Source organism: Pezoporus occidentalis, unplaced genomic scaffold (genome assembly GCF_034315485.1).
Source record: "Pezoporus occidentalis ecotype Australia unplaced genomic scaffold, CSIRO_AGI_Poc_V1 ctg183, whole genome shotgun sequence".
Taxonomy (NCBI): domain Eukaryota; kingdom Metazoa; phylum Chordata; class Aves; order Psittaciformes; family Psittacidae; genus Pezoporus; species Pezoporus occidentalis.
Window position 1 is genome coordinate 1,519,009 of NW_026913673.1, and position 27,598 is coordinate 1,546,606.

The 27,598-nt window shown below is 45.4% G+C and overlaps 1 protein-coding gene across 7 annotated transcripts in view; it reads left to right on the forward strand.

Moving 5' to 3' along the window:
- ACACA (acetyl-CoA carboxylase alpha) overlaps nt 1-27,598 on the forward strand; it is a 113,981-nt gene that overhangs the window by 2,742 nt on the left and 83,641 nt on the right. For 6 of the 7 annotated variants that reach the window (XM_062615762.1, XM_062615755.1, XM_062615758.1 and 3 more), the window contains exons 2-19: nt 3,955-4,001; nt 4,690-4,939; nt 15,386-15,518; nt 16,133-16,271; nt 16,494-16,603; nt 17,037-17,118; nt 17,753-17,851; nt 18,417-18,523; nt 19,220-19,330; nt 19,833-20,042; nt 20,612-20,782; nt 22,374-22,535; nt 22,826-22,989; nt 23,813-23,963; nt 24,463-24,566; nt 24,826-24,907; nt 26,034-26,179; nt 27,094-27,244. In XM_062615762.1, coding sequence (XP_062471746.1) covers nt 3,955-4,001; nt 4,690-4,939; nt 15,386-15,518; nt 16,133-16,271; nt 16,494-16,603; nt 17,037-17,118; nt 17,753-17,851; nt 18,417-18,523; nt 19,220-19,330; nt 19,833-20,042; nt 20,612-20,782; nt 22,374-22,535; nt 22,826-22,989; nt 23,813-23,963; nt 24,463-24,566; nt 24,826-24,907; nt 26,034-26,179; nt 27,094-27,244 — 2,419 coding nt within the window. Of the gene's footprint in view, nt 1-3,954; nt 4,002-4,689; nt 4,940-12,866; nt 13,054-15,385; nt 15,519-16,132; nt 16,272-16,493; nt 16,604-17,036; nt 17,119-17,752; nt 17,852-18,416; nt 18,524-19,219; nt 19,331-19,832; nt 20,043-20,611; nt 20,783-22,373; nt 22,536-22,825; nt 22,990-23,812; nt 23,964-24,462; nt 24,567-24,825; nt 24,908-26,033; nt 26,180-27,093; nt 27,245-27,598 lie in introns of those variants that run through there. The other variant, XM_062615760.1, reaches the window with a different exon arrangement.

Sequence of the window (27,598 nt, forward strand, 5' to 3'; positions counted from 1 at the left end):
TGGGATGGGGGTATCCAGCAGCGGGGAAGCGGCGTGGAGCCGCGCCCGCCGACCGGAAGCCTGGTTCGTTTCCTCCTGGTGCCCCGCTGCTGCCCGTGGCCGCGCTGTGGCCCGGCCCCATCCCTCGTGGGGCTTCCCCGCTGCTCCAGCGCGAAACAACGCGGCATGAAGGCAGCATGGTTTTGGTTGTGGTTTTGTCTCCTGCGAGAGGGCTAATTCACCGCCAGACCAGCGTGGGGCCGGCGCTGCTCTGCCCGCTGAGGCATCGCTCCTCATCCCCGGCATCCTCCCATCCCTGATCGCATGTCAGGATCTCAAGGGAAGAGTTCGGGCCCGTTTCTTCGGGGGGCCTGGGAATGCCCTCCCGAAGGTGCTGCGGAGTGCTTAGGAACAATTAAGTTATAAAAGCGTATTTGCAGGGCAAAACATCGTTATTGTCACCTCTCCTTTTGTGGTGTCGCTTAAATCTGCCGGAGGAAGTTTTAAAATGGGTTATTAACCTTTTTTAACGTGGCGTATTTCAAAGTAATAGTGTGGTCTGTGCCAATTTATCTGTAGGTGATCAGCAAACTATTCGGGTTATGCCCGGTTCTCCCAGAGACAATGGGATTTACACATACTCTTGAGTGTCTTGACAGATTAGGATGGCTGTAAATATAGGTACTTTTGTGGTCTTCAAGTTTTTTTGGGGAGACATAGACATATTTACCTGATGAGACCTAGGAAGCATAAATTCCACTTGTATGTTTATGTGTCTAAGCTTGATACAGTAAACCTGGAAACAGAGTGGAACTTCTAACCTGTGGACATGCAGTTTGTGAAGTACCTTTTGATACATTGGAAGCAAAAGAGCTTCACAGGGTGCTTGGTACTTGCAGAGAATGTTTTAGGGTAGGGAGTGAAGCGAAGTGCAGTTATTAACTGAGAGGCACGGCCCGGGGGGAGCAGGGTTTGACCCATCAGCTGCACCAAACTGGTGCTGCAGGGAGCTGACCTGGTGGGACATGGGCAGGAGCAACCTGGGTTTGGTGTGTGGTGGTTCCTCTTGGTGCAAAACTCATCCCTGTGCCCATTCCCAACCTGGAGCCCTGCTTCCAGGTGATCAGTAAAAGCTGTTAAGTACTCAACTTGTTATGCAGATACATCGGTTTTTACTTTGTCTGTACCTTTGTTGGTCCTTTGCTTTCTGTTACTCATTCAGTTTGGGTGGTGAAAATACACATCCATTCTGTTGTTTTATATTTGTGTTCTTTAGCCCCCTAAGCTCAGTAGGGGCTGGGTTGAAGGCACAGATCCCTGGCCTGTAAACGGGAAACCTTGAAATAAAACCAGTTCTGTTAATTTCCTTTTCATATGACATATCATAGAGGTGCTATTCTGAGTCTTTGACAGAACCTATAGCTCGTTTTCACTGAAATAATGCCCTTTTCAATAGTATAATTATCTTCAGAATGGGATGGCTTGGAAATAGTAGAAGCTGAATTTCCAACTGACATTATTTTTGTGCCTTAATGTGTTGGGTAATAGTAAGAATGAGCTTAAAATGAAACTGTTAAAGAAACTTGCAAAGGCTGTCACTGTTCCCTGTCAGGCCAAACATTGTACTAATGATAGTAGAGCCTCAGGCAAAACCAGATACGTTACTGTTTGAATTTGGATTGCAGAGTTTTCATTGCTTGTAGCGTGAACGCCATTTGGGTCTTACACCACGATGCCAGCAAAGCTGGGGAGTTACGGAAGTGCTGGATGTCTTCAGACCTGTAACACGGGCTGATCCCTTCAGGAGGGAGGGCAGTACGGCTTGGGCTCTGTGTAGGTTCAGCTGTCATTAAACATATCTCTGTAGCTGAGCAGGGTCAGAGTGCTCAGTGTTACCTGCTCTTAAAACTGCAGGGTTGAATTCTCAATCCAAATCCTTCTGTAAATCACAGGGGTTTTTCCAGTCTCTCTGCAGAGTTAGCCTGTGTGCCAGCCTGTTGCCTGCAAAACTATGTCTAGGGGCTATGTTGAGGGTCCTGACTATTTGGGGTTTTAGGTTCTGGTTCATCATTATTAAAACAAAGAGTACATCCACACTGGTTAATGGTATGTGAGCCTTGTCTTGGTGGTCAGCTGAATTCAAGATGCGTGCTAGGAGCTGGGGCAGTTATGTCTCAGGCAGAGACTATAACGTGCAGAGGTTTGGTGAGGTGCAGCACTGAAAGCAAAAAGGCTTCTGTGAAGACATCTCTGAGAAAGTCTACATTTTGTTTAGCCCCAGACAATGCTGATATTAATTTAACTGTGAATAATGTGTGCTGAGAGCAAGCTTATGTCTAATTCAGAGCAGTGCTGAGTTCCCAGCTGATTGCAAAACGTTAGTGGGACTTCTGGCTTTTGGAGTGGGTTGGAAGTGTGTTGGTGAGTGAATTTGAATGGGCCTTCATGGATAACTAACTGCTTTTGAACAGAGTTGTACAAACAAGATGCTTGAGCAATACCGGGGCTCAGGAACTGTGGTGTTAGTTTGGTGCTTTCTGCTGGAGTATTGGAGTGAAACACTTCACTGCCTCCTTCTCTGCTTAGCAAGGAGAAAACAAAGCCTCAAAACTTGTTTATTAACGTGTAAGTCCTTGATATGAGAAAAAGTTTTCATTCATTAAGAAAGCATTGAAGCTGCTTTGGCTGTATCCCAGGTTCTTCAGCACTGGTAGCTGTGCCAGCAGTAAATTGTCTGAATGTGATTTGATGCCAGGCTAAATAAACATATAAATATTGTCTCCAGGTTTATATGCACAAACTAGATTGGATTACACTCAGTGCTATCTGAGCTGCAAGTCCTGCCCAAGCACCTCAGCTAAAGAAATCTTCCTGTATGGTTTAGTTTATGCATCGGTTTTAGTTTATGCATCGATTTAGTCACTGATGGGTATGTGGGCTTTGCAGCCACGCTTCCCCTTCATATCCATTGCCACCCTATCGGTGACCCTTTCAGACAGATATTTGTGGCATTTTGGTCACAAAATGATCAAGTGTGTCTGTAAAATGAACCACCTGTGGCCGCAGTGAAACTGGAGTTTGTGGGAGTAATGATGTCAACACAAGTTGGGGTGTACATAGTTCAGGCAAGTACATTCATGGTAAAAGTGCATGAGCCAGTTGGATCAGTTTCTCATTCTCAGTGATGAAAAGAAAGAGCACCGTGTTTAAGGATTGCACTGCCTGTAAATTCCTTGTCTGTGCTCTAATTAAAGCTACTGTCATGTCTTACTTGTGTTATAACATGGTTCAGTTTTGCTTGTGTACCAGATGAAAGCTGTCATGTTCCTATCAAGCATACCATGCTGCATCCCTGTACTTGGCATAACATGGCTATCATTAGCAAGGACTGATGAGGTTTTTGTGTCGGTTTAGGATGTAGATGTCACTTGGGAGTTAAGGGCATCAAAAGAGTCCTTCTGCATAGTGAAGTCCATCTTGGGAGAATGGGACCCTGAAGTGAATATCCCCTCATCTTGCCCTTGTCTGTGTTGCTGTATCATGGTTTGTTTTACTGGTGAACTAGTGTCAGCTGTGTCTTCTTGTCACCAATTCCTCATGAGATTTCTAATTATCAGGGTTTACTCCTGACCATCCAATGCAGCTGAAGGCAGTAGCACATTCAGAAGCTGACAGAGGAAAAGATTGACATAAGTAGACAGCACTGGCAGAAAGCATAGTTTCTTCTAGAAGCAGAACTAAAATACACATGGGATGATGAGGTGTGTGCCAACACCTTGCTCAGAAGGTGCCAGAGAGACTTGACTGGCAGGCTCAGTTCCTTGGTACTCTGTGACCTGGAGCAAGCCCATCAAGTCAGTTTGGTACCTGTGGCTTTTTAATAACAGCTTTTTGTTCCAAGATTCAGGTAGTTTGGAAAACACAGAGAATTCTTCTTTATAATAACATGTGCTTGTTAATTCTTTTATTTTCCAGTTCGTTTTGGAAGTGGATAACTGCTCAGCTGGCAAGGATAACAAGAGGTTGGTGCACACCTGATCTTATAATGCTGTGATTTCCAGCTGCATGTAATTACCGTGTAAGTGCCTGGAAGCCTGGCAGAGCAGGGCTATCAGAGCTGTCCCATCCCACCTGTCTGTATGCTGTGAGGTACTCCTTTGGTTTCTCTATCTGTCATTTCTCAGTTGTAATTATTCTATTCTTTTTTAACTTTGAAGAAAACACATTCATTCCCTGTTGGAACAACACTGGATGTTTGATAGAGTTCTCTGTATGAAGAGATTCTTCTCTATGTAATAACTTTTAATGGAAAATGGAGACCTGAACTTCTGTATTTTCCTGTGACAATTGTAAATCATGCCACTAAGTTTCAATATATTACCATAAGGTGGATACTATCCCCTAATTGATATGGATGTTGTGGGACCAAGAGGTTAAAGTCAGGTTGAAGGTACAGAAAATGGCTGAGCCAGTCTGACAGTTCACTGCTGCCAAAAAGGGGAGGTTTTACTTCTGGCTCCATCATTCCTTACCAGTGTCTTTCTATCTGATCCCCTTGCTGCTCCTGTTCCACATGCTAACCTCGCAGGAAATGATCTTATTATGTTGGTTACAGCTCTGATGATTCTGTTGAATCAGAGCAGAGGGTGGACTGCAAAGCACCTTATTAACCTCAGGGTTTGTGTTTTGGCTTTCTTTTGTCCCTTACAGTGCTGAGAGCCCAATTTGTAGGAGCCATGGAAGAGTCTTCCCAACCCACCAAACCTGTGGAGAACCCCCACTCTCGCTTTATTATTGGCTCTGTGTCAGAGGATAACTCGGAAGATGAGACAAGCTCCTTGGTGAAACTTGACCTGCTAGAGGAGAAGGAGAGGTCTTTGTCGCCTGTATCTGTGTGCTCAGATTCCCTGTCAGACTTAGGACTTCCCAATGCTCAAGATGGCCTGGCAACCCATATGAGGTATGGATAAAACAGTACCTGGATTCAGTCTTCTTACCCCATCCATTCCAAAGATTCAACTTTATATCCAGGTTTGGCTCCAGTTTTTGTTGTCCCAAAACATCTTCTGGCATTCTGTTTCTAAATGACCTCTTGTATGTTTATTTGTATCAAAACCTTCTCTTTTCTGTTGGTTTTAATGAAATAGCTGTGCCTCAATTCCTTGAGCACCTTTCAGACACCTCAGCTATTGAGTGTTGTGGTGGGGTTTATGGGCACTGCCTGTCTCTTGTCCTGCTTTTCAGAAAGTTGTCGACTGAGATCTTTACAGGTTTCACTTGTGTGTCTTTCAGGTGGGTCATGTTCCTTGAGAACAAGAATGTTATTTGCTTATTATGTCTTTATGTGGGATTTGCTGTTTTATATGTAGCCAGAGAATTGGCATCACCCCTGGAGAAGGTCAATGACTCCATATTGCTTTTTGGCTTGGATGGAGAAAGTTTTGTTGATGGTTAAATAAAAGGCTGTCACCCTGCAGGGTGGTGATGAGCCAAGACTTGCCGTGATAGCTGCTGCTGCTTGAGGCTCAGGCTGATGTTGGCCTTCTGGCTGGGAGAAGGGTGATGTTGCTCCTGCTCCTCGTTCTTTGTGGCTTAAATGAACTATGAAGTTGGGCTTTTGAGTTCCTGGTGTTAATATTTCTCCGTCAAAAGGCCCCTTTATTTTTACAGTGGTGGTGGTTTGCATACCACTAGTGGGATGTGTCCGTTGGATTTGCTCTGTTACAGAGGAGGTGTCTTGTACTTTTCAGTGTATACAGATGTTTCTTGGTGTCTGGTCAGTATCTTCCATGTCCCCTTCCTTTGTTTCCCACATCCCAGGAGGTCTGGTGGCTGTACTTGAGGCCTTGCCAAGTGCTGGGTAGAGCAAGGAGGTGATGTATGTGGGGAACAGCAGTCCATGAACAATCACACCCTGAATGCTGATAAAGTTATCTTTTACTAGGTGTAGTATTATTTGCACCTGTCACCGCTGAATTGCAGCAGCTCATTTCAGGTTACTTTGCCACCTTGTCAAATGCCTTGAGAATTAGATTCTTGATTCCAAAACATCTTCAGTCATTCCTGATTTGATGGTAAGCTCATAACTGATAAATGACAAAGAGTGTTGGTGTTGGAATGAATCCTTACCAAAGCTCCACTTCTTGCGTCCTTCCAGTTTAATGATTTCCATCATCTGAATTCCCACTACCCTGCAGTTGTTTCATGTCTGCTTGTTCTGTTGATGAAAATGGGTATGTGACACATCCAAAATGTCATTTTGGATATGTTAAAAAGGCTTCCCAAGACCCAGATTTACCGCAGCACTTGACAGTCCCCTGTTTGCAAACCTTCTTAGCATGGTAAGGAAGGAAATGCATTTCTGAATCCATGCTTTGCTGAGTTGTTCTGGTCCTGCTGATGGATATGTTCAGCCAGCTGGCACTAACATAACAGATGTAAAATCTTAAAGCAAATTTAAAGGGGATTACCTTTCCAAAGGCTGCCAGTTTGGCAGCGCAAAAGGTAATTTTGCAGCAGGAAAAATTCTAGCCCTGTAACTATATATATTTTAGGAAGAGAAGAAACTGGATGAACACATGATCATTAGTGTGGAAACAGACAGTAGGAGGGCAAGAAACTCAAGCAACCTTTAGGATGCTGCCTGGCATCGGAGAGCTGTAATGCAATAGGTGTGCAACCTTGAGCTCCTCTGTTGCAACTTGCTTACTTTGGCACTCTCTTTGGAGGGTACTTGACTTCTAGTTAAATTGGAGAGAAATGCCAATTCAAATAAAAAAGTTCCATCATTATAGGCTGTTTTTCTAAGATAAAGCAGGATGGCAGTTCCTTTCATGAGGAGATTTCCACATAGTGTTTGCGGATGGAGAAACTGAGACAAAGACAAGCTCAGCAACTATCCTGCGGTCACTCCGTGACAGTGAATTAATGGAACACTGGTGTTCTTGCTTCCAACTTCCTTTTGGTAATCACAAAGGTACCCCACTTTCTAAAGTGACCAAGATAAATCTGTGGGGAGTTGTGTGCAGTGTGACCGGTGGATCAAGCAAGGTCGAGGTCCAAGAGAGCATATCCTGTTTGTAGGAGTTGCCAGAAATCTTTCCATTCGGTGGTTAGTTTCACACAGGAGATTTTGGTCAGGTGAAGATACAGACAGGTTGTATTTGAGGTCAGGGGCTTTGCTGCGGAGTCCTACTTGGGGAACAAGTATGTCTAAAAGCCAGAATTTAATCAGATGAAAAAGAGGTTGTGAGTTGCCTGTAGCAACAGGCATTGCCACTTCTTTATTGCTCTTGGAAGTGACATTGTGTTGCCAGTTCATGAAGCATAGGTGCTTCAGTAGACTGCTTGGTGTGTGTTCAGTACCTGAGCTTTGCCGGTCTGAGCTGCTGGGAGCCTCCTGTGACGTCTAATCAATCAATCCTGATCCAGCTCAGGATGCTCTGTGTGCCAGCTCCTGTTTCTTCATTTGAGCATGCACAGTGTGTGTGCGCTGTGGTGTTCCATCACCTCCTTATCGATCTTGTTAGGTGTTTATGCTCTTGCTGGGTCAGGTTGTACAAACCAGGCTTCCCTCCTGAGAGGGGTCTGTGGACAGCTTTGAGCCAGTTGGCTGCTGCTATAAAGGATTGAGAAAGCCACACTGATAATGAACTTCAAATTGGTGGTGTGGAGCTGTAGCACTCAACAGAGGTTGTGTGTTGGAAGAATAACCACGGGGACTAAAATGTTCTGATTCTTTGTTGCTTGATTTAGAGTTATGTAGTAATAAAAATCATGTAAATGCCCTTCTCGCTGTGTTAGTTACAGCACCTACCATTGAAAACAAGTGTCCTTGAAGAAAATACTCTACTAATGTGCAGTTCCCATCAACAAAATTTACTCTTACTGCATTTTTGTGGAATCAGGGAGTGGTTTGTGTTGGAAGGGACCTGAAAGCTCATCCAGTTCCACCCCCCTGCCATGGGCAGGGACACCCTCCACTGACCAGGTTGCTCCTGTACATAATAAACCCAGCATACAATTGTTTCTTGTTCCTTCTGCTTCCAGGCAAAATAATTGTGTTGTCTAAGTTCAGAAGTTTCCACCAGCACTTACAGCTGAAGGCAGTAGTTTTGTTGGCATCCAGTTGTTGCTCATCGTGTAGTGAGCTGTTAGCCAGTTGCTCTGCTCCATCCTGGGATTTCAGTGGTAGATTAAAACCCTTCTCTCTAAATACCACTTGGAAAGTCTTTGGGTCTGTTTGTTTTGTAATAAATTGTTCTTGACTATTACTAAAATTAAATCCCAGCTTCAAAGGTAGTATCTTGTATCAAATTCTTGTTTAAAATAGACTGAAATCCTGCACGCCTGCTGGTATTTATACATGAGGGCTCTGGTTTCATAAGCAACGGGTATAGAGCACCTGACAGGCCAGTTCACAGTAACTGGAAGCCAAATTTTAGGAAGTAGTTTGTTACTTCTGATATTAAGCCCAAAGAGGCTTCAGCCTTTAACATCTCGTACTGTTTGGACTTCTCAGTAAATAGTCTCAGTAAATTACTGAGGTGCTTAGGAAGAACTAATTGGCTATTTAAGTAATTTTTGAAGAATGCCTCAATTCTAGTGTGGACAGTGGTGTGTTGAGCGTGCCCAGCGTGGCACTGGGACACTGCTTAGAAACCAGTCCCTGCTTAGAAACCAGTTGTAGAGTGAGTGCACAGAATACTGAAAGAAAGAAAGGATTCTTTTGAGCTGGTTCTGAATTAAGATCAATCCCTTTCCAGTCAACTGTTTGTGGTCAGGAGAAGATTACACTTTAGAGCATTGATCTGGTAGAAATGGTCTTGTAAGAAAGTGGTGCTGTGATAGTATGCACAAATGTGTGATAGAAATGCAGGCACACTTCAGTATCTGCAGGGCTGATCCAAGACTACTCCGGCTGCACCAGAAGGGATTTCTGCTTTGCTGAACCGAATCCTTCCCGTTCCACAGCCACTGCTGGCGTTGAAGGCTCCTCCTCCTCCTCTGGCTCTGCTGTCCATGCTCTTGGTTGCCATGATGCTGCTGAAGTTTTAGCGCAGGGGTTGGCATCTCAGGGACCACAGGCCAATAAATAAACTGGAATTCCATGCTGCTTGCTGAGATGTTTTCCTTTGCTGTGATCAACTGCTGTTGCCTCAGCAGGTAGGGCAGAGTGATACTGCTGCATGTTTCTGCAAGTTACTGAAATAGAGCTGTGCATCCCCAAGGAACCCCTGCCAGACCAAAGGCTTTGATTCCATTTTGTTCCCCCTTCTGACAGCGAGGGATGTTGTGATGTATGTTTAGAATTTCATCCACCAGGAGAGAAAGGTTGAATTCCCTCCTGTATCTGCTGGAAAAGAGGGAACTTGTCAGGTGTGTTGGATTCTGAACTGCTCTCACTTACACCTACCACCTCTTGAAAGCTGCTCTGTTTAGTGAACACATACGCTTTAAAGAACTTTTCTTCTGCATACTTCTCAACAGTGACAGTTTTATAGTGCTGTAAGAGGTATTTTACTCCCTTTGACTCAGTTAATGTGGGAAACACCATCTCAAAACTCAGTAATTTGTAGGGAGGTATTGCAGAGATTTGCGGGCTGAGGTGCCACGCGGTGACAGCAGCTCTGACTTGCTTACTTATCTGATATTTATAATTGGAAAGATGAGGAGGTTCTATTTTGCCCCTATCAGAATACTCTGTATCAACAGCTGTGTAGTTTGGGAACCAAAATACTGCCTTAGCCTAAAGACCTGCCCTGAGGCTGCTCAAAACCTGCACTAGCAGGGAAGTGGAGCTGTTTAGCCAGGAGTAGGGAGAGGGCTGAGCTTGGTTTTTTGTGGTGCATCCTTGATTTAATTTCCTGAAATCCTTGTGCTCAATCCTTTGTCAGAGTTGGGTTGAGTTTTGTTGTCCTTGATTTATAGGTTGAAGCACTGATACCCATCAGGGTCTGCATTCAAGCCAGCTGCTCTGTCTCTTTAAAATCACGGGTGAACGCTGTCTCTGAATAGGTCCAGTTTGCTGCCTCCCAGTGCCTATTGCCTGAGACAGAGTGAGCCATTTAGTCCAGCTCTGGAATTCTGCATTTCTTACCACACTGTGCCTGTCCTTGCTCTTTCTCCCTGCCTTTCTGTGAAATCGATTGGAAGGGCAGATCTAAAACAGGAGCAGATCTTATGGATGCTCCAGCTGGCTCGAGCCTTACCGCCCAGATCAGATGTATGTTCACATCAGAGCTTACATATTTACGAAACAGAAAGCCCAAACTGATGGTGCTGCTGCCATCTCCCCACATCCTTTGCAGGCCAAATCCAGAGGGGGGAAAAATAGTCCATTCTCAGGGCGTGTGTGTGCTGCAGCCTCCTGAAGGCTGCCTTTCAAACAAGGCAGCTGATGCATCACTGCCTTTGGAACAAACCGCTACGTCACTGATGGCACTTGGCATGTTGCAGTGCTGGGATCAATGCAGGCTCCTGGCTGCGATGTGCGTCAGGTATGTGGCTCTGATAGATGCTTTTTATCTTGGAGGCTAGAACAGGAGAGAGCTGCACAGGCTTCCCCTTTGTCTGCCAGCAGGCCTAGGGACTGAAGAGGGGGATGCTTTTCATATTCTATTTGCCTTTTGAGCTCTGAGTAGTGTTACGTTTAGGAAATGAGGTTTGTAGGGAGTGTGCATGTTCCGTGGTAAGTATTGTATGAGAACAACATCCTGGGGTAGTGTATTTGTGCAGGGATGTTGCAGCAAATCGTGGCTGTTGATTTCCCAGCAGTGAATTCAGCTGAGAGGAGGTAGGATGAATGGCTTTGAGCAGTGCTGAAGCTGCTCCTGTAACGTCAAGCTGTGTGTGTACGTGTGGGATTTGTTTCCTTGCAGCTACAATGCTCAGACACTGTTTGGGTTCGGGGCTGTGGGTGTGGCTTTTGGAGCAGGTATTTGGGAAACTGCTTTTGTGAAGCCTGAAAAATAACCTTTCAGTTGTACTGTGTATAAATTTTAACCAAATCAGGATCAGAACCAGAGGAAATGTAACAGAGCTGTAGATCATGCAAGTGTTTTGTTTTGAAAATGATGGAATATAACATTTACTGCTTGCATCCGTGGCAGTGTTCAAGGCCAGGTTGGATGGGGCTTGGAGCAACCTGTACTAGTGGAAGGTGTCCCTGCCTATGGCAGGGGTTGGAACTGGATTCTATGAGCATCGGTTGGGTTTTGCTGGTCTCGTGTGATGGGAACCAGAAGAGAAGGTGACACAGATTTTCTCAAGCAGAGTTTGTAGGTTCATGATTCTCAGTCCTTACGATGGCTTCTTTGGACCCGATGGAATGGTGGGTTTGTGGTGGCCTCCCTGCAGAGGTGAAGGGAAGTGGGAGCCTGGAGAACCGGGGAGAGCAGAGTGTCATGGCTCCATCTGTGCCTGCTGGGTGTGGGAGCAGGGTCTGCAGCACCCCTGGGTGAGTGCTGTGGCCAGAGGCCCCTCAAGGTGAAGCCAGTGCTGATTTTTCTTGCATACTGCTGTTTTAAAAGGAGTTAAATGGGAAAGTTGGGTAGTTTGAGCAGTTCTTCAAGTAGAAACAAAGGCGGAGAGGTGAGAGAGGCATTTAGTTATTAGGTAGATATATAACGTTGGGGTTTTCTGTTTCTTCTTTCCCTGTGTCTTGTCTCTGGTGATTTCTCTCCCCTCTCACTACCACAGTGTGTCGCTGTCCCCTTTACCCTTCTGCTGACAAAGCTTGAGGAAACTGGATCTGCAGAGGGTTGTTTTGCTTACACTTTATCGGGCACATGATGGTCGTTGCTGATTTTGTCTGCTGTCCTTAGCTCCCTGTCCCCTGTAGTGACCTTACCTTACCCTCAGGGTTCCATGCTGTCATCATGTGAATGTGACACTTTTCCTCCTTGTTCCTTTTTTTAAGTGATCCTCTCCTGGGTGATGCACACACGTTCCAAGAGTGTGTGCTATGGAATAAAAGCTGTGCTGCCTGCAGATGGCCCTCCACTGGAACAGAGAAATGTGGCCCGGTTGCTGTGTCTAGTTCCAGGCCAGGTTTGCTCCTCGCTGTACTGCTACAGTCATCATCCTTATCCTGGCCCTACTTGTAGTTTATGTATTCACATGGGCTCAGTGCTGAGCAAACTTTATTACTTTCTCCAATGATGTTATTGAACCTTGGAACACTTTATTTTGATAGCACTTGGAGGAATCTCGTTTCCATTTTAGAGGTGGAGACACAGAGGCACAGAAGCTGTGACTTGTCCGGGTCTCCCAGCTTCCAAGCTGGTGCCCAGCGCGTTCTGTTGTCTCTTGGCTGGATCACTACTGTGCCTGTGTGCCTATGCAAACTGTGCCTCTGACTTTCTTCGTGGCACCTCTGGAATTGCTTTCCTTGCCACCTCCCCACCCCTCCTGGAAATGTGCTATTAAATCCTACGTGTGGCTTGAATTCTTTGGGCAGACCAGCCCCTGCGCTGCTCCTTTGCTGTCTGCAGTGAGGTGCCTGCTCCCATCTAGGCATGTCAGTTTCTCTGGATGCTGAGGGAGCACATGGGGACAACCCTGCCGTCTCCACTTCCTTGCATGAGCTCTGCTGTGGGGAGCAGGAGCTGGGGCTCACCGCTGCCTGCGGGAGCCGCCGCGCATCACCCGGGCTGCAGCAGCGGTGCTGGGCGTTAAGCCTGGTTGCGTAACCTGTAGCTCATTTTCTCTCTTTCCTGATTAGCTGCTTTCCTCTGAATGCAGAAGGGGGAAGTTGCTCCCTGCACTGTGCGTGCTGCGTCACAGGAGAGCGGCTCACACACAGAGAGGGGTGGTGGAAAGCAAGGGACAAAGGTTAAAAGAGCGAAGCAATCTGGGAAGCGCCGCGGCTTGAAGGAGAACTGCACCGAGTGCAAGAGGCTGTTTGCAGCTTTCTCCTGCAGGGGTTTGAGCTGCAGGGCTCTCAGAATCAAATAGCAGCAGCAGCACTAGAGGAGTCGTAAGCGAGCCTGAGATCTGTTCATTCCCTCACTGAGACAGCATGGAGGATTCTGCAGAGCAGAGTCAGGAGATGAGGTATCACATGCTGCAAAGGTAAGAGTTACGGATGTGAGTGTCTCCTCGGTGCAGCATAAGGATACACAAAAAGTGGGAATGCCACTCCAGACTGGGAATGCATACTGCTGTTTTTCCATGTTCATTTCATCCTTTGAAACCTTGCCAGTTACCTTGAGGTATCTGTGCATGCAGTCTCCAAGCAGGATGCTAGAATACGTTTTAATGGGGGAATCAGTGTTAAAAGAGTCGGAGATTCTGCATGACTTCCTGCTCTGTCAGCTCTGAAGGATAGATGGGCCTTTTGGAAGGTCTTGCCTAACAAAACACAGCATCTGTGAGCTGGTGATTAGGAGGGATGGCTCAACTCAGCATTTATTCTGTTTTGTTTAGAGCTCAGTGTTCTTTTTGCTGCGCTGCCCAACTTCTGCCTCATCTTACCCTGCAGAAAAAGAATCGCCTCTCCTGTTTTGACACAATGTGCAGCCAGTGGTTACTGGTAAATACAGCTAATGTTCTTGATATGTTTGCTGCCACAAACGAAACTGAACTCTGCTTGCTCATGAGCAAGTGTTTGTGCATTATTTTGGATGACGAACCTCTGGTTCTTTTGACATTTGAGCTGGAGCAGTATCTTTGTGTGTATAGTAGAAATTACTACAGGCAGGATGGTTCCTATTCATGTGTGTTCACACATTCTGACCCCAGGATGTTGATCTCTTATTCCTATTTTTGGTGTGACTGCCCTCAATAAATCTGCAGTGAATAAACCTGTCTCGCTGGACTGTGCTCCTTGACATAGAGTCTGACCCTCTTTAAACACACAAATTTAGTAGAAATTCAACCTTAACTGCACCTTTCCTCTTTTTCTTGCCTGTTAGCTCCTCTCCTTGAATTCCTGAGCTTATTACAGCAGTCTGTGAACTCTTGCTGATAGCGACAAGTTTTAAGTTCATTGATGGTGTTTATCTCTGAAAGTGCAGTTAAGAAGAAGGGAAAGTAACACAGGGGAGAAGCTTTGCGCACCTCACTTGGTCTGTGCCTTTCTCTTTGTATCAGCCTAGCAGGTTACTGGACTGGGTGTGCAGCCAGTTGAATATCCCAGACTCGCATCTGTTTTTGTAGTGTGCTTTAAAATCACCCCACTGATCTTGTTTCCCTGTTACCTTCTCCACTCTTGGCTTCAGGGATCGCTTCAAGGCCGCTTTCACTCTGCATAAAACAGGTTTTCACTTATACCAAGACTCAACTTGAAGTCAGGCATGGCCGTTTGTCATGGGAGAGAAAGACTGATGTGTCTGAGCTTCAAGCGCTGCTTTCTTGTTGTTCTGGAAAACCTTAAAAACAAAATCAGGGTTTGCCACAGTAGAAGGGAGGAACCTGCTTCGTCTTGTATGGGATTGATTGGCATGTCTTTATGGTCAGATCTGAGCATTGATCTTGCCTTACCTGAAAATGTCACCTTTCCTTCTCATACAGTTCATGGTTGGTTATACCAGATTTGGCACATAGCTTTTTGAGTAGGTTCTAGATGACATGGGTCCAGATCTTCCTTGTTAATGCAAGGTTTAGGCTGTTTTAGCACTGTGATTGCTCAGAGGAAACATGCGTAAGAGAAGAATTTGGAGTTAACCAGACATTTGCTACTGTTTGACCAAGGCTTCTTTCATCAGCAGATTTCTCAGTCAAAACACACGTTACTGCTGCAGAGTTAAGGAGGGTCTGCATTCCAGATGGGTAAATCTTCATAGGCTGTAACGTATTTATGGGGAAAAGTGAGGGGCACTCTGCCTGTTTCCTCTTAGGCTGTCACAAAGCACCTGTAACAGCAGCTCATTGCAGCCAGGTTGCTCCAAACCTCATGTGGGGCAGTGAGCCCCACAGTTAGAGCTCTCAGCTACCTGACCTCGGTGGCTGTGCTTATGAAGGGAGATCTCTAGATGCTGCATGTGTCCTTGTTTGGTTTTTGCATCATGCCCTCCTTGTGGTGTTGCTCAATGGTAGCAGCTCTCCAGCAGCTGATCAGGGCAGAGGTTCCTGATGGGTTTCCTGTGGCCCAAGGGCAGCCAGCAGGGCCTGCCTGGCTCCTGGGGACTGATGCTGCAGTGGCACCACTCCTCTAATAGCGCCGACCCCCTTGGTTGCTGTTGGGTCTTCCCAAAGCACTGAGTTGTTTAAATACCTTCGCACTGTTCATCCTTCCTTCCTAACCAGTCATCCCTGTAAAAGCTGAGGACCAGGTCCTGGTGGCCTGGAGGCAAGGAGTGATCTGCTTCTTTGCCTGGGGAATATGGTCAGGGGGAACTTTACAATGATCTGTGTACATCTGCGCTGCCAAGTTGCCTTTTTCTGTCTCCCACCATTTCCCTAGGCCCAGCATGTCTGGTTTACACCTTGTGAAGCAAGGCCGGGACAGGAAGAAAGTTGATGTGCAGCGGGATTTCACTGTGGCTTCTCCAGCAGAATTTGTTACTCGGTTCGGAGGGAATAAGGTTATTGAAAAGGTAAATTATTGACCTCTTTCTCTTTAGCACATTGCGTTGTGTTCCCTTCCCTTGAGCTAGGGTGTCTCTCGAGAAGGTATCACCAATTGACAGCCAAACTTAATATTCCTGAACTTGAAAGTTGTGCTTGTGCCTGTAACCTTTGTGTTCCCATTTCATTTTCTGTGTGATGAATAAACATCCCATTGTTCTAGCTTAGTGTGACGGGGGAAAAATTGAGTGAGGTTGAGCACTTCTGCAGCTACAGAAGGATTTATGGAGACCTGTAACAAAAGTAGACTGGAAAAACACTGAGGAACGTATTTGGAAATATCATTTAATGGATGAGGTCTCTTCTTATCAGGTATTGGAAGTTTTAGGTACATGTTAGACCTATTTTCCTGTGTCCTTCTGCTCTTTAATCCAAATGAGACATAATACATTAAAGTCTTTAAGGTCAAGCAAGAACCCCTTTCTAACTTGACTGATGGGCCATTAAATGTTCTTGCTGAATTGAATGCTGCCCAAGGAAACTGCACAGCCCCAGAACTGGACCCAGAGTCTGCAGAGAACCGTTTTCATTATCATTTGGTGGTGTTTAGACTCTGTTTCATCCCTGCTTCTAACGTGCTCAGGTGCTGATAGCAAATAATGGCATTGCAGCGGTGAAGTGCATGAGGTCCATCCGCCGGTGGTCCTATGAGATGTTTCGAAATGAGCGGGCCATCAGATTTGTTGTTATGGTGACTCCTGAGGATCTGAAAGCAAACGCAGGTGAGTTCTGAAGACCACTGAAGGTGCAGCACCCTCTCCTAGCACAGACCTCTGTGCCCACAAGAAGTTCAGTGTTTGTCCGTGCATCACGTCCCATTCTGGCAAGTAACTGATCCTTCTGGGAGGAGATGGAGTACTTCCGTCCGTTCCATTTAGGGAATTTTAGACCAAGTCCCGTTTATTAGATTTGCAACCTAAAAGAGCCCTTCTTTGTGTTTGCAGAGTATATTAAAATGGCAGATCACTACGTCCCAGTTCCAGGAGGACCAAACAATAACAACTATGCAAATGTGGAACTCATTCTTGATATTGCGAAGCGGATTCCAGTGCAGGTGAGAAGGGTCAAAAGTACTTCTCAAAACAGGAGCTAACATACTAAGCAGTCTTCTCTCTGGGGAGAAAGGTCAAAGAAATTGAAATCACAGGTCTATGCTAGCACCAAAGGGCACAATGCTTGTTACAGTGCAGTGGATTTCCCAGCATGAATACCTGCAGGAGGTGGAAGGTTCCCTTCAGCCCTTTGCTTCCTTGCACTTAGTTGCTCTTCGACAGCTTCCTGCAGCAGCCTTCTTTGACTTGTCTACAAGATGCAAGGCAGTAGCCCTTTAAACTGAACTTACCGTGTAGTTCAGGGGACTGGTTTGGCTTCTGAATGTTATGAGGCTGTTTCCAGTGGGGAAAAGAAAGACGTTAAGTATCTGCATGCTTCCTGTTTCCACTTGTTCTCCTAAAACAAAGAGTAAATTATGCTATTTTCTTCTGCAGGCTGTGTGGGCTGGCTGGGGACATGCATCTGAGAACCCTAAACTACCAGAGCTTCTCCACAAAAATGGGATTGCTTTCATGGGTGAGGATATACGCTTCTGATCTAATGTCTGGTCCCTATTTTAAGACAAGAAGTTTAGGGGGAGAAAATCCTGAGTCTAAAAGAGAGCCATGACAGATGGTTTACAAGTGCAAGGTGAATGATACGTTCTTTACAGTAGTCAGAGCAACACACTGTGCTGTCTAATGGTGTACTCTGTTACCAGTCATTGAGGCTAATGAAAACAGATGAGGTTTGGACTTATGCTGGGAATTAGTTCCTGTATGGGAGAATTGGCAAGTTCTCCAACACACCTTTGACTATTGTGGATACAAAATCAGAAGAGATTCCTGTTAAAGCAGGTTGTTTCACAAGCTGAATGTCCCTGTTGTCATTTTGAAGAGGGTGTTTGTACTCAGGGTTTCTGGAAAGAGTGGAGTTTTCCATGGACAGTCCATGAAGTTTGTGATCCGGTTAGCAGTGTAGTTAACTAAGTGCTGGAGATGTTTGGTGCAGTAAGCCTCATCCCCTGAACCACATGAATCTGCATGTTTGGTAAAGTTTTGGACACGTGTGATGTTTAAAGATAGGCATGAAACCTAGATTAGACTTCTGGATGTTTGCCTAATGGCTGCTATCTCTTGTGTTTCTCATGTGTTGTTTTTGCTCTTTGCAGGTCCTCCAAGCCAAGCAATGTGGGCCTTAGGAGATAAAATTGCTTCTTCCATAGTGGCACAGACTGCTGGCATTCCAACTCTTCCTTGGAGTGGCAGTGGTAAGAAGGAAACTGCCATGTGCTTATCAAGATCATTCTAGTAATATTTTCTTCCCCACATCTCACCTGTAAGAAGTGTCTCTGCACAAAAAGGTGTTCCAAGGGATGTTCCATCTGTTTAGAATTTCACATCTGTACTTGAGGCTTAGCTACTGTGATATATATGGGTATGCCAGGCAGAATTTCCATGTTGTGTAATGGGCTGTAGCTCTAACAGAACAGCTGCAGTTTCTGGCGTTTCTGCAGTCTTCTAGCATGGAGTGTGTAGTTTTGGAGCACATGGCCAATACTGTACTTCCATGGAAGCAGTATGCAGTTTGAAAAGACTGTAAATGGCAACAGAATTACACAGGGGAAATGAAAGAGGATGTAACTTGTTGCATCTGCTCTCCAGGAAGCAGGAATATCTCTTTGCATTCTGCATTCTCTCTCTTCTAAATGCTTCCAGACCAGTTCCTTGTGGAACTGGATTGTTTCTGCTGTGTCTGTGTTTGACTGCTGTTTGTTTCACTCATGTCTGCTGTGTGAGTTCTCTCGAGCTAAGAAGATGCTGCTTTTATTTCAGGTCTTCGAGTGGACTGGCAGGAGAATGATCTGCAGAAGCGAATCCTCAATGTTCCTCAGGAGCTGTATGAAAAAGGCTACGTGAAAGACGCGGACGATGGACTGCGGGTGGGTGGCTGGTGGTCTGGAGGTATTTGAGGTCTTGCTGGAGAGAGCTGGAGGTTTGATGTATTTGTAACGGGAGGACAAACTAGAACTAGGCTGTCAGCCTCACAGAGCTGAGCCTTGGAATCTGGAAAGCGATCTTTCACATGGACCCAGCCTGCAGGATGAGGTGGGAATTAGGAGAGGGACAAGATACGGAACCAGAGTTGTATTTCACTAAGGACTCTTCTGGTTTTTGGTTAATGCAGGAAGGAGGTGTTTTTAATAATGACCCATGGCCTCATACTTGATCTCATCTTTTGTTGAGTTTCTCTTTGAGGAAGATTTCTGGAATAAGAAATATTGCTGGCACAGTGCAGGATTTGGGAGTCTTCCTTTGTGAAGGAAGGGAGTGGGATACATGATCTTTGTGTTACCCAGTGCAACGACTTCCCATCTTTTACAAAAGCTTTTCTGTGAGTTAGTGAATTTAATGACAAAAGATTTTGTAATCGCTTTGAGAAGCAAGAGTCACAAAAGCGCTGCTCCTTTTTCCAACTTCAGGCATCCTCTCAAACTGGGATATTTGGTTTCTGTCCCAGTCATGTCTTGGTTACTAAATAGGCAGGCATAGAAGCTTGGACACAAATCAACAGGAAAATAAAGATCTTTTCAACCGTTTTGTACTTACCCATGTGTTTTTCTGCCCATCTTGGTCAGGCTGCTGAGGAGGTTGGCTACCCTGTCATGATCAAGGCTTCTGAAGGAGGAGGAGGAAAAGGAATTAGGAAGGTTAACAACGCAGATGACTTCCCCAACCTATTCAGACAGGTAACTTTTCCCGTTGATTTGTGCTGTCTTGTTCTGAATGCTCAGGTTAGGTGATTCTGAGACCCCTGTATCAGAAACATTAAAGAGCTGAAGAAGACTGCATTATGTGTCAGAGCATGTTTAGCTACTTTGAATCATGAGTTCATGCTTTCTTTGCTCTGTATGTTGACAGGATTTCACTTTATCTGCATATCCAGTACCGTTGTCAAATGCCCAGACTTTACTGGAGGTGCTGAATAAATCCAAGTAATGGAGGGCATGAGCAATGTAACTCAGAAGTGTTGAGGGACATGTGCCTTCTTTAGCCTGTGAGTTACTTAGGAAAGGTGAGAGGAAAGGAAGTGGTACTGTAATTGTATACAAGTGAACAAAGTGTATTCTCAGCCTTAGGTGGCCCAGGGGAAGCGTTATGGCTGTTCCTTGCTTAAAAAATCAATTGGGATGATTGTGACTAAGATGCTTACAAGAAATGATCAGTGTATTTGTGTTGTCTCTGCTGTAGGTTCAAGCTGAAGTCCCAGGCTCTCCAATCTTTGTGATGAGACTGGCCAAGCAGTCCCGGCACCTGGAGGTGCAGATCCTGGCGGATCAGTACGGCAATGCCATCTCACTCTTTGGCCGGGATTGCTCCGTGCAACGCAGGCACCAGAAGATTATTGAGGAAGCACCTGCTTCTATTGCAACTTCGGTGGTGTTTGAGCACATGGAACAGGTGAGGGGGGCTCTGCAGGTTCTCTTTGCCTTGTGAGACTCCAGAAACAGGCAGGACTTAGGGGTGTTTTTTGACACCATCAGGAGTTTTGCACTCTTGAGTCTTCTATAGGAGCAATATAGGGTTGTGTGTTGCACACTGGTTAGTGTGGACTCGCATTCCCAATGGGACTCGCATTCCAAAACTGAGTCCACCATGAAATAATATGACAATAATTTAATACCATGTAATATGACAAAAAACATTTAAACCACACTTCTCTCCTGTTTTTGGGGTACATGCGTTTTAAAGGCTGCTCCACAGCTGTCACATTAAAAGCAAGCTGTAAGAGTTACATGAATTGTTTGATGCTGAATAATAAATATTTGCTTCAAACTCTGGCTTCTGTAACTTGTAAACCAAAGCTCCTGTGCCACGTGCTTTTCTCTGAGCAGTTTTTAGGCCTGTTCCAAGCTTTTGGGTGTTTTGGAATGCCAACCAAAAAGTCTGAAGTGGGAGGAATGGATGAACAGAGCGCAGTAACTGGGCGCAGGGTCTGGAAATCAAATGCTCCTTTTCCTATATCCTAGTGTGCAGTGAAGCTTGCCAAAATGGTGGGATACGTGAGTGCTGGCACTGTGGAATACCTGTACAGCCAGGACGGCAGCTTCTACTTTCTGGAGTTGAATCCCCGCCTGCAAGTGGAGCACCCCTGCACAGAGATGGTGGCTGATGTCAATCTGCCTGCAGCGCAGCTCCAGGTGAGTCAAGTGCCCAGGCCCTGGCTCCTGGAGGCTTTCAGAAGTACTCAAACTGTATGAAGAGGCCCAAGCATGAAAAACCTGTTCTGCTGAAGGCTTAATAAAACACGGGGGTGGATTGTTGTCTGAGTCAGAGTTCTGTGTTAAAACCAGATCACATACTCACACTGCAGGTGAATAGATTGTGGTACTGATAGAGGAGAGAATATAAAGCCAAGTGTTAGAGAGCTCTCCTAAACATGGCCTATATCTGCATGTGCGGATAGGTGATACATGGCATGTCCACATTTCCTCCTCTACGGAACACCCAGTAATTCAAAGGCCTATTTTGGTCCCCCTCTACAGAACACCCAGTAATTCAAAGGCTCATTTTGGTACTCTCTCATCTTGGCATTGATCTTTTATGGCTGGAGCAAAGCTTTGTTCAGTATTCCAATGTATATATATGTATGTGTGTGTGTGTGTATCTATATATAGATGTATATGCATCCATCCTATTACAACTGTTGCGCTAAGTTATGGCCTTGCTGTTTGGCTCTTTCTGATTTGGAAAGCAAAGAGAGGTTATTTTCTAGTTGTTTCTCCTGGACTGCTTCAGGTAAAAGGAGTGTGAAGAGAAGCTCCTCTAATCTGCTCTTGTGAGATTCCACTTGCAGCACTGTGTGCAGTTCTGGTGTCCTCAACATAAAAAGGACATGGAGCTGTTGGAACAAGTCCAGGGGAGGCCATGAGGATGATCAGGGGCTGGAGCACCTCCCGTAGGGAGACAGGCTGAGAAAGGTGGGGCTGTTCAGCCTGGAGAAGAGAAGCTGCATGGAGACCTCAGAGCAGCTTCCAGTGTCTGAAGGGGGTTACAAGGATGGTGGAGAGAGGGACTCTTCATCAGGGACTATAGCGATAGGACAAGGGGTGATGGATTCAGACTGAAACAGAGGAAGTTTAGGTTGGATATAAAGAAGCTCTTCCCTGTGAGGGAGCTAAGGTGCTGGAACAGGTTGCTCAAGGGAGTTGTGAATGCTCCATCCCTGACAGTGTTCAAGGCCAATTTGGACAGAGCCTTGGTTTGGTGTGTGGTATCCCTGTCCATGGCAGAAGGGGTTGGAACTGGATTATCTTTCCACCTCAAATCATTCCATGATTCTATGACTAGATCAACTTTAAGCACTGAAATTTTTTTGTGAAGCAAGTTGACAATTAGGAGCCTTCTGTCTCATGGGGACCTTAATATAACAGGCCTTATGTGTGCCCATCCTCAGCTGAGTCAGCCCTGGCCAGCTCTCTCTGGAGCCTTTTAATCACTCAATGGAATATACTGGCTGAAGGGCTTAAGGTGGATATTACACTGAGCTCAGCTGTCCTGAGAAGTATGAACGTTCCAAGACGTGTCAGTGGAGACCAGAAAACAGGCATGTGTGTGTATCCGCTCTACTGGAACCGCAGCATCAGCTTCTGCAGAGTTGGAGTTAATTCCTCAAGGAATAGGCCCTCTCAGCGAGGAGGGAAACTTACTTAGCGGTACTTTATTATTTGCATAATCATAATCACTATTATTATATGTGTCTTTATCTATTTGTATTATATTTTTCCTTAGATTGCCATGGGGATTCCCCTCCACAGGATCAAGGATATCCGAATGATGTATGGTGTTTCTCCATGGGGAGATGGATCTATTGACTTTGAGAACTCAGCTCACGTCCCCTGTCCCCGCGGCCATGTCATCGCTGCACGTATCACTAGTGAGAATCCTGATGAGGTGAGTGCTTTAAACTCGTAGTTACTGACCACATGCTGAGAACTGGGGCCTTACACCGAGGTTCAATCCCTGCTGCTGCTCCCTGCTGAACATTTTGGCAGCAAATATAAAGCATTCTTCCTTTATCTCATTTAGCTGATGGTTCTGTTTAGACACAGCCTGAACTTATTTGTGTATATGTGATGTTGCAGCATAAAGTGCTCTGGCCTTCAGAACTCTGATTACTTCCCTAATTCTGGATTATTTACTTTTTCTTTAGGGTGTATAGCAATGTCTGTCTGTCTTTACAGGGATTTAAGCCCAGTTCTGGAACAGTTCAGGAACTGAACTTCCGCAGCAATAAGAATGTCTGGGGCTATTTCAGTGTGGCTGCTGCAGGAGGGCTTCATGAATTTGCTGATTCTCAATTTGGTCACTGCTTCTCTTGGGGAGAAAACCGGGAAGAAGCCATCTCGTAAGTAGTCAGAAAAGTGGGAGAACCTTGGGAATTGCTTGGTTTTGTCCTCTTTGATCCAAAGTGCCATGGAAAAACAAGGCTGCTTCCGTACTTGTAGGTGTTTGGAGTTTCTCTCTCTTTGCCTTGTTTCCCACAGCATGGTCAGGCTTCTCATCCTGTCTTGCTTTGCAGTTCCACTGTGTTGCACCTACATTTCTACACTTTTTGCTTACTTTATAGTTTATCTTTCTGTTTCATTCCTGCCTTGTGTGCCTACTGCTGGGATATGGTGCAGCTACTGTTGTGTTGAAGTCCTTCCTAGAAAGCATTTGGGTGGAAGGCTTCTAAAAGGAGAAACACTGATAACTTGTTAGGCCAGTGCCTTATAATGGTTTATAAACCACCGAGCATCCTTCTGTCGTGTGGAATGAGGAAGCATCCAGTCACAAGACGGGACTGTCTGACCTGTCATCTAGGCTCTGTTTGTATCCATAGCCTTTTCTCTCTTCTATTCTTTGTGGGATGGAGACCACATCTGTCTGTCCTATCTATGCTCCTGACATGTGGTAAATGCCTGTGTGGTAACAGTGGGAACGCCTGATCTATATCTTGGCTGGCTGAGCTGCTCTCATTCCCACCTGCACCAGATTGAAGGAAATTAACATTCTGTCATTCCCAAGCTTGTTATACGGGATCTTGGTCCAGTGCACGCGCTCTTCTGCTGTTACCTTCAGACTGTTTTTCCCCAGCAGCTCATAGGGGGGAGCTACCTGAAGTTAACCAGTTTGCACATCGTTGCTGTTAGTACGGGATAGATAATAGGTTTTCTTCTCTCTTTCAGAAACATGGTAGTGGCTTTGAAGGAGCTGTCCATCCGAGGGGATTTCAGAACCACTGTGGAGTACTTGATTAAACTCCTGGAAACAGAAAGCTTCCAGCAGAACCGCATTGACACGGGCTGGTTGGATCGACTTATCGCTGAGAAAGTTCAGGTGCTGCTGCTTCCATTACAGACTACAGATTGGAGTGAGAAGGGAAATGGCATGAGGACAAGCTTGGTGCATGCTGGTTGCAAGAGGATAAGGATTTAGGAGTGGTTAATTTCTGCTTATTGCTTTCTAAATTAATATTTTCATTGGCCTTAGTTCTTATTTATAGCAAACAACTCCTCAACCATCATGATATTGACCAGAAAAGCATCTTAGTGTACGTGGGAATTAAGGCTGGTATTTTGGTTTGCAGTTTGGGACAGATTTAGTGGACATGTAGGTGGAGCCTCAAGGTGTGATCCAGGAATTCAGAAGTGTGGTTTTCTTTGAAGGAATTACAAATGTAATTGCTTCTATTTGTACTTGCATGGATTCCTTGTCAATTAAGAAAGGTTGGCTGTGAACCAGAAATAAAGCTGAGATTACTTGTTTCTGCAAGTGGTTGTCCAGAATGGGCTGAAGCTAAAGGAGATGGAATGGTGTTGTGTACCCTTGTTTCTAGGCTGAGAGGCCTGATACGATGCTGGGAGTGGTGTGTGGAGCTCTGCACGTGGCTGATGTGAGCTTCCGCAACAGCGTCTCCAACTTCCTGCACTCTCTAGAAAGGTAAAATTGCTGAGAAGCCAATAGTCATGAGCTGTGACTTACAAGTTTGATTCAGGTCCAGTCCAGAAATACACAGAGCTTGTTGTCTGCTGACTGTTCTCTGATAGACTCTTCTAGGAAGAGATGGTTTAAAAGCTTGTTCCCATCTCTCTGCTAGTGTTTTCCAAACTCTTGCATGCATCCTTGAACCTATTTGGGCCCCTGGTAGCAGTTTGATGGCTTCTAAAAGACCAGTTTTGTTTTATACTTCACTTTCAAGGGGCCAAGTCCTGCCTGCTCATACACTGCTGAACACTGTGGATGTGGAACTCATCTATGAAGGACGGAAGTATGTGCTGAAGGTACGATGCACAGTGTGGATACCCATCCTCTTGTCTCTTTTACTTGGGAATGCCTGTGCTGTTCTTGCTTAATCTTTGTAATGTATAATTACTGGAATTAAATCTGTGCAGAGTTCATTTTCTCTGCTTTAGTGGGGTTGGGCAATCAGTACTCTCTCCCTTGTGATGATATCCCATCATGTCTTTCCATTGCAATATCTTTCAGGGTCATTTTAATCTTTCAGGCTCAAGACATGGTCTGCATAGGGTGGAGAAAACTTTGTGATTGGCAAAGAATACTGCCTGTTGGGTGACCAGAACTTTCGATTGATGTCTCCGAACATGTAGATCTATTCTGTTGGTGTTTTGAGCCCAGTTTCATCAGCATGACCAGAATCTATAGTATTTTTTCCCTTTAGTGGTGCTTTTTCATTGCTGTGTGCAAAAAGACCATGTTAGAAACACTGTTGAGAGGTTTCAAAACCAAGTGTACACGGGTTAGGAAATACTAGACTGAAGATTGCCTGTGCAATCTCAATGAGCTTACTTGGGCAAATTTATTACAGTGCAGCTTTTAGTGACATGACCATGCACTGCTTTTTGCAGCTGTAAAGATTCTGTACCTCCAGGATTGTATTTTGGCACCCCTTTGGTGAGAGGCACTGAACAGCACTAAAGGGTGCTCTAAGTGTTTACCCAGCTTCAAGCAGGAGCTCTGTGGCAGAGGCTGTGGTAGGATGCCTTTCTCCAGGGAGAGCTTTAGCTGCTTTCTCCAGGAGACAGTCTCTTTCTTGTTACTTCTCGCGTTCATTAGGCAATATTAGTACATGACTGTGCCTTGTATGTAGATCAGGGTGAAGAAATGGTATATGATTGCATAATCAATCCTGTACTATTAATGCATAGGTGTGAAAGGATTTAATCAAGATTAATGGACAGCATTAGTTCTGGCATCTCTCGACTGCTAAATGCTTGGCCTTGTGATCCCAAATTCTTGTGCTTTTCCCATCTAACATAAGAACAAGTGGCTCTGTTCCCCTTCATTTCCCACTGTTGGAGTGCTGGAAAACTGTCTGTTGTGGCAACCAAGGTGCTGTAAATGCTGGGTTCATTTCATGGGCTCCATACTGTTCTTGTGGACCTGCAGGTGACCCGACAGTCTCCCAATTCCTACGTGGTGATCATGAACAGCTCCTGTGTGGAGGTGGACGTGCACCGGCTGAGCGATGGAGGACTGCTCTTGTCTTACGATGGTAGCAGCTATACTACCTACATGAAAGAAGAAGTGGACAGGTAGCAACCTGTAAAGGTCACTGTTTAATTTGCATACAAGCCAGAATTAGGTGTATTGGTAACTTTACACATCAGTTGGGAATGGAATGCTCTCCTAGGAAGGGGCTAGTGGGTGTAGCATGGATGAGTTTAAAGGGAGAATTTGCCTTCACCTCAAGAGCAGATCTTGGCTACTGTTAGAGCAAAGATCTGGATGTTTGTGGAGTCCATGTTCTCCTGCTGGTTCTTTAAAAGTGCCCTTTTGGGTTATAAAAAAAACCAAAAAAAAACAGAATATGAAAATCTTCAAAATCCTTGAAACCCCACAAGTGCCTCAGAAACAGACCCAAGATTTGCTGTTTCAGTGCATTCCCTCAAAACTCCCTGCAGGGATCAGAGCCATAAGGTCCGTAAATCTTCCATCTTCTGGAACGTAAACCACTGCCCCCTCTGCTGGTTTCTTTTCTGTGACAAATGCAACGAACCTGGTCAGGATTACAAGGAAAGTTTGGGTCACTCCTGCTCTCTTCAGCTTTGTGCTGGACACAAGATGATTTTGCGCGGGCAGTTTGGTGCATGTGTTGGGTGTTCTGTGTAGCAAGTGTCATCTCCAGTAACACCAGGCTTTGTTTATATGAAATCTGGAACTTCCTTGCTTCTGGTTCTGGTAATGAGTGTTTTGTGGAGAAGCAGCGCAAAAGTGGCACACAACGAACCTTGCTAAGGGCTGTTGTGTCTGCTTGCTGATCCTTGGCTTCCATAGACTTAGTTTGATGCAATTAATGTGAACTTTCAGATGCAGGGCTGGGCCTTTCAGCTCGGAAGAGCTGGTTGAAGGGGGTTTCTTTAGAACAGGGAAAGAGAGAATGCATTTTCCCCTTTGCATGCTTTCCCCAAGAAATTCTGTTGCAGTGATTTACCCCGTTCTTTCCCAGGTATCGCATCACTATCGGGAACAAGACCTGTGTGTTTGAAAAGGAGAACGATCCCTCCATTCTGCGCTCACCTTCCGCTGGGAAGCTCATCCAGTACGTGGTGGAGGATGGGGGCCACGTGTTTGCTGGCCAGTGCTTTGCAGAAATAGAGGTAAAAGAGTCTCGGAGAACTGACTTGGCTGCAGATGCTGAATCTGCCCAGGCAAAAGCTGGTGTGAGGGGTGAGAAGTTGAATGTTTTGAACCTGGGAACTGAGCACAAGGGATAAGTCACAGTATTTCCTTTCCAGATGTTGTCTTTAACTTGGGCTAACACAGGAATCAGCAGTGACAGCTGATGGGGTGGGGAAGAAATTAAGTGCTTAACAGCTGAAATTGGAGTGCTGATGACTGTATACCACATGATAAGCAAAATTTCTCTCAGATAACCATAACCATGGTTATGATCTTGCTGTGACACCAAGGCAGAGTGGTGTCCATGTGTACTGTGTTTTCTAGCTGTGGTG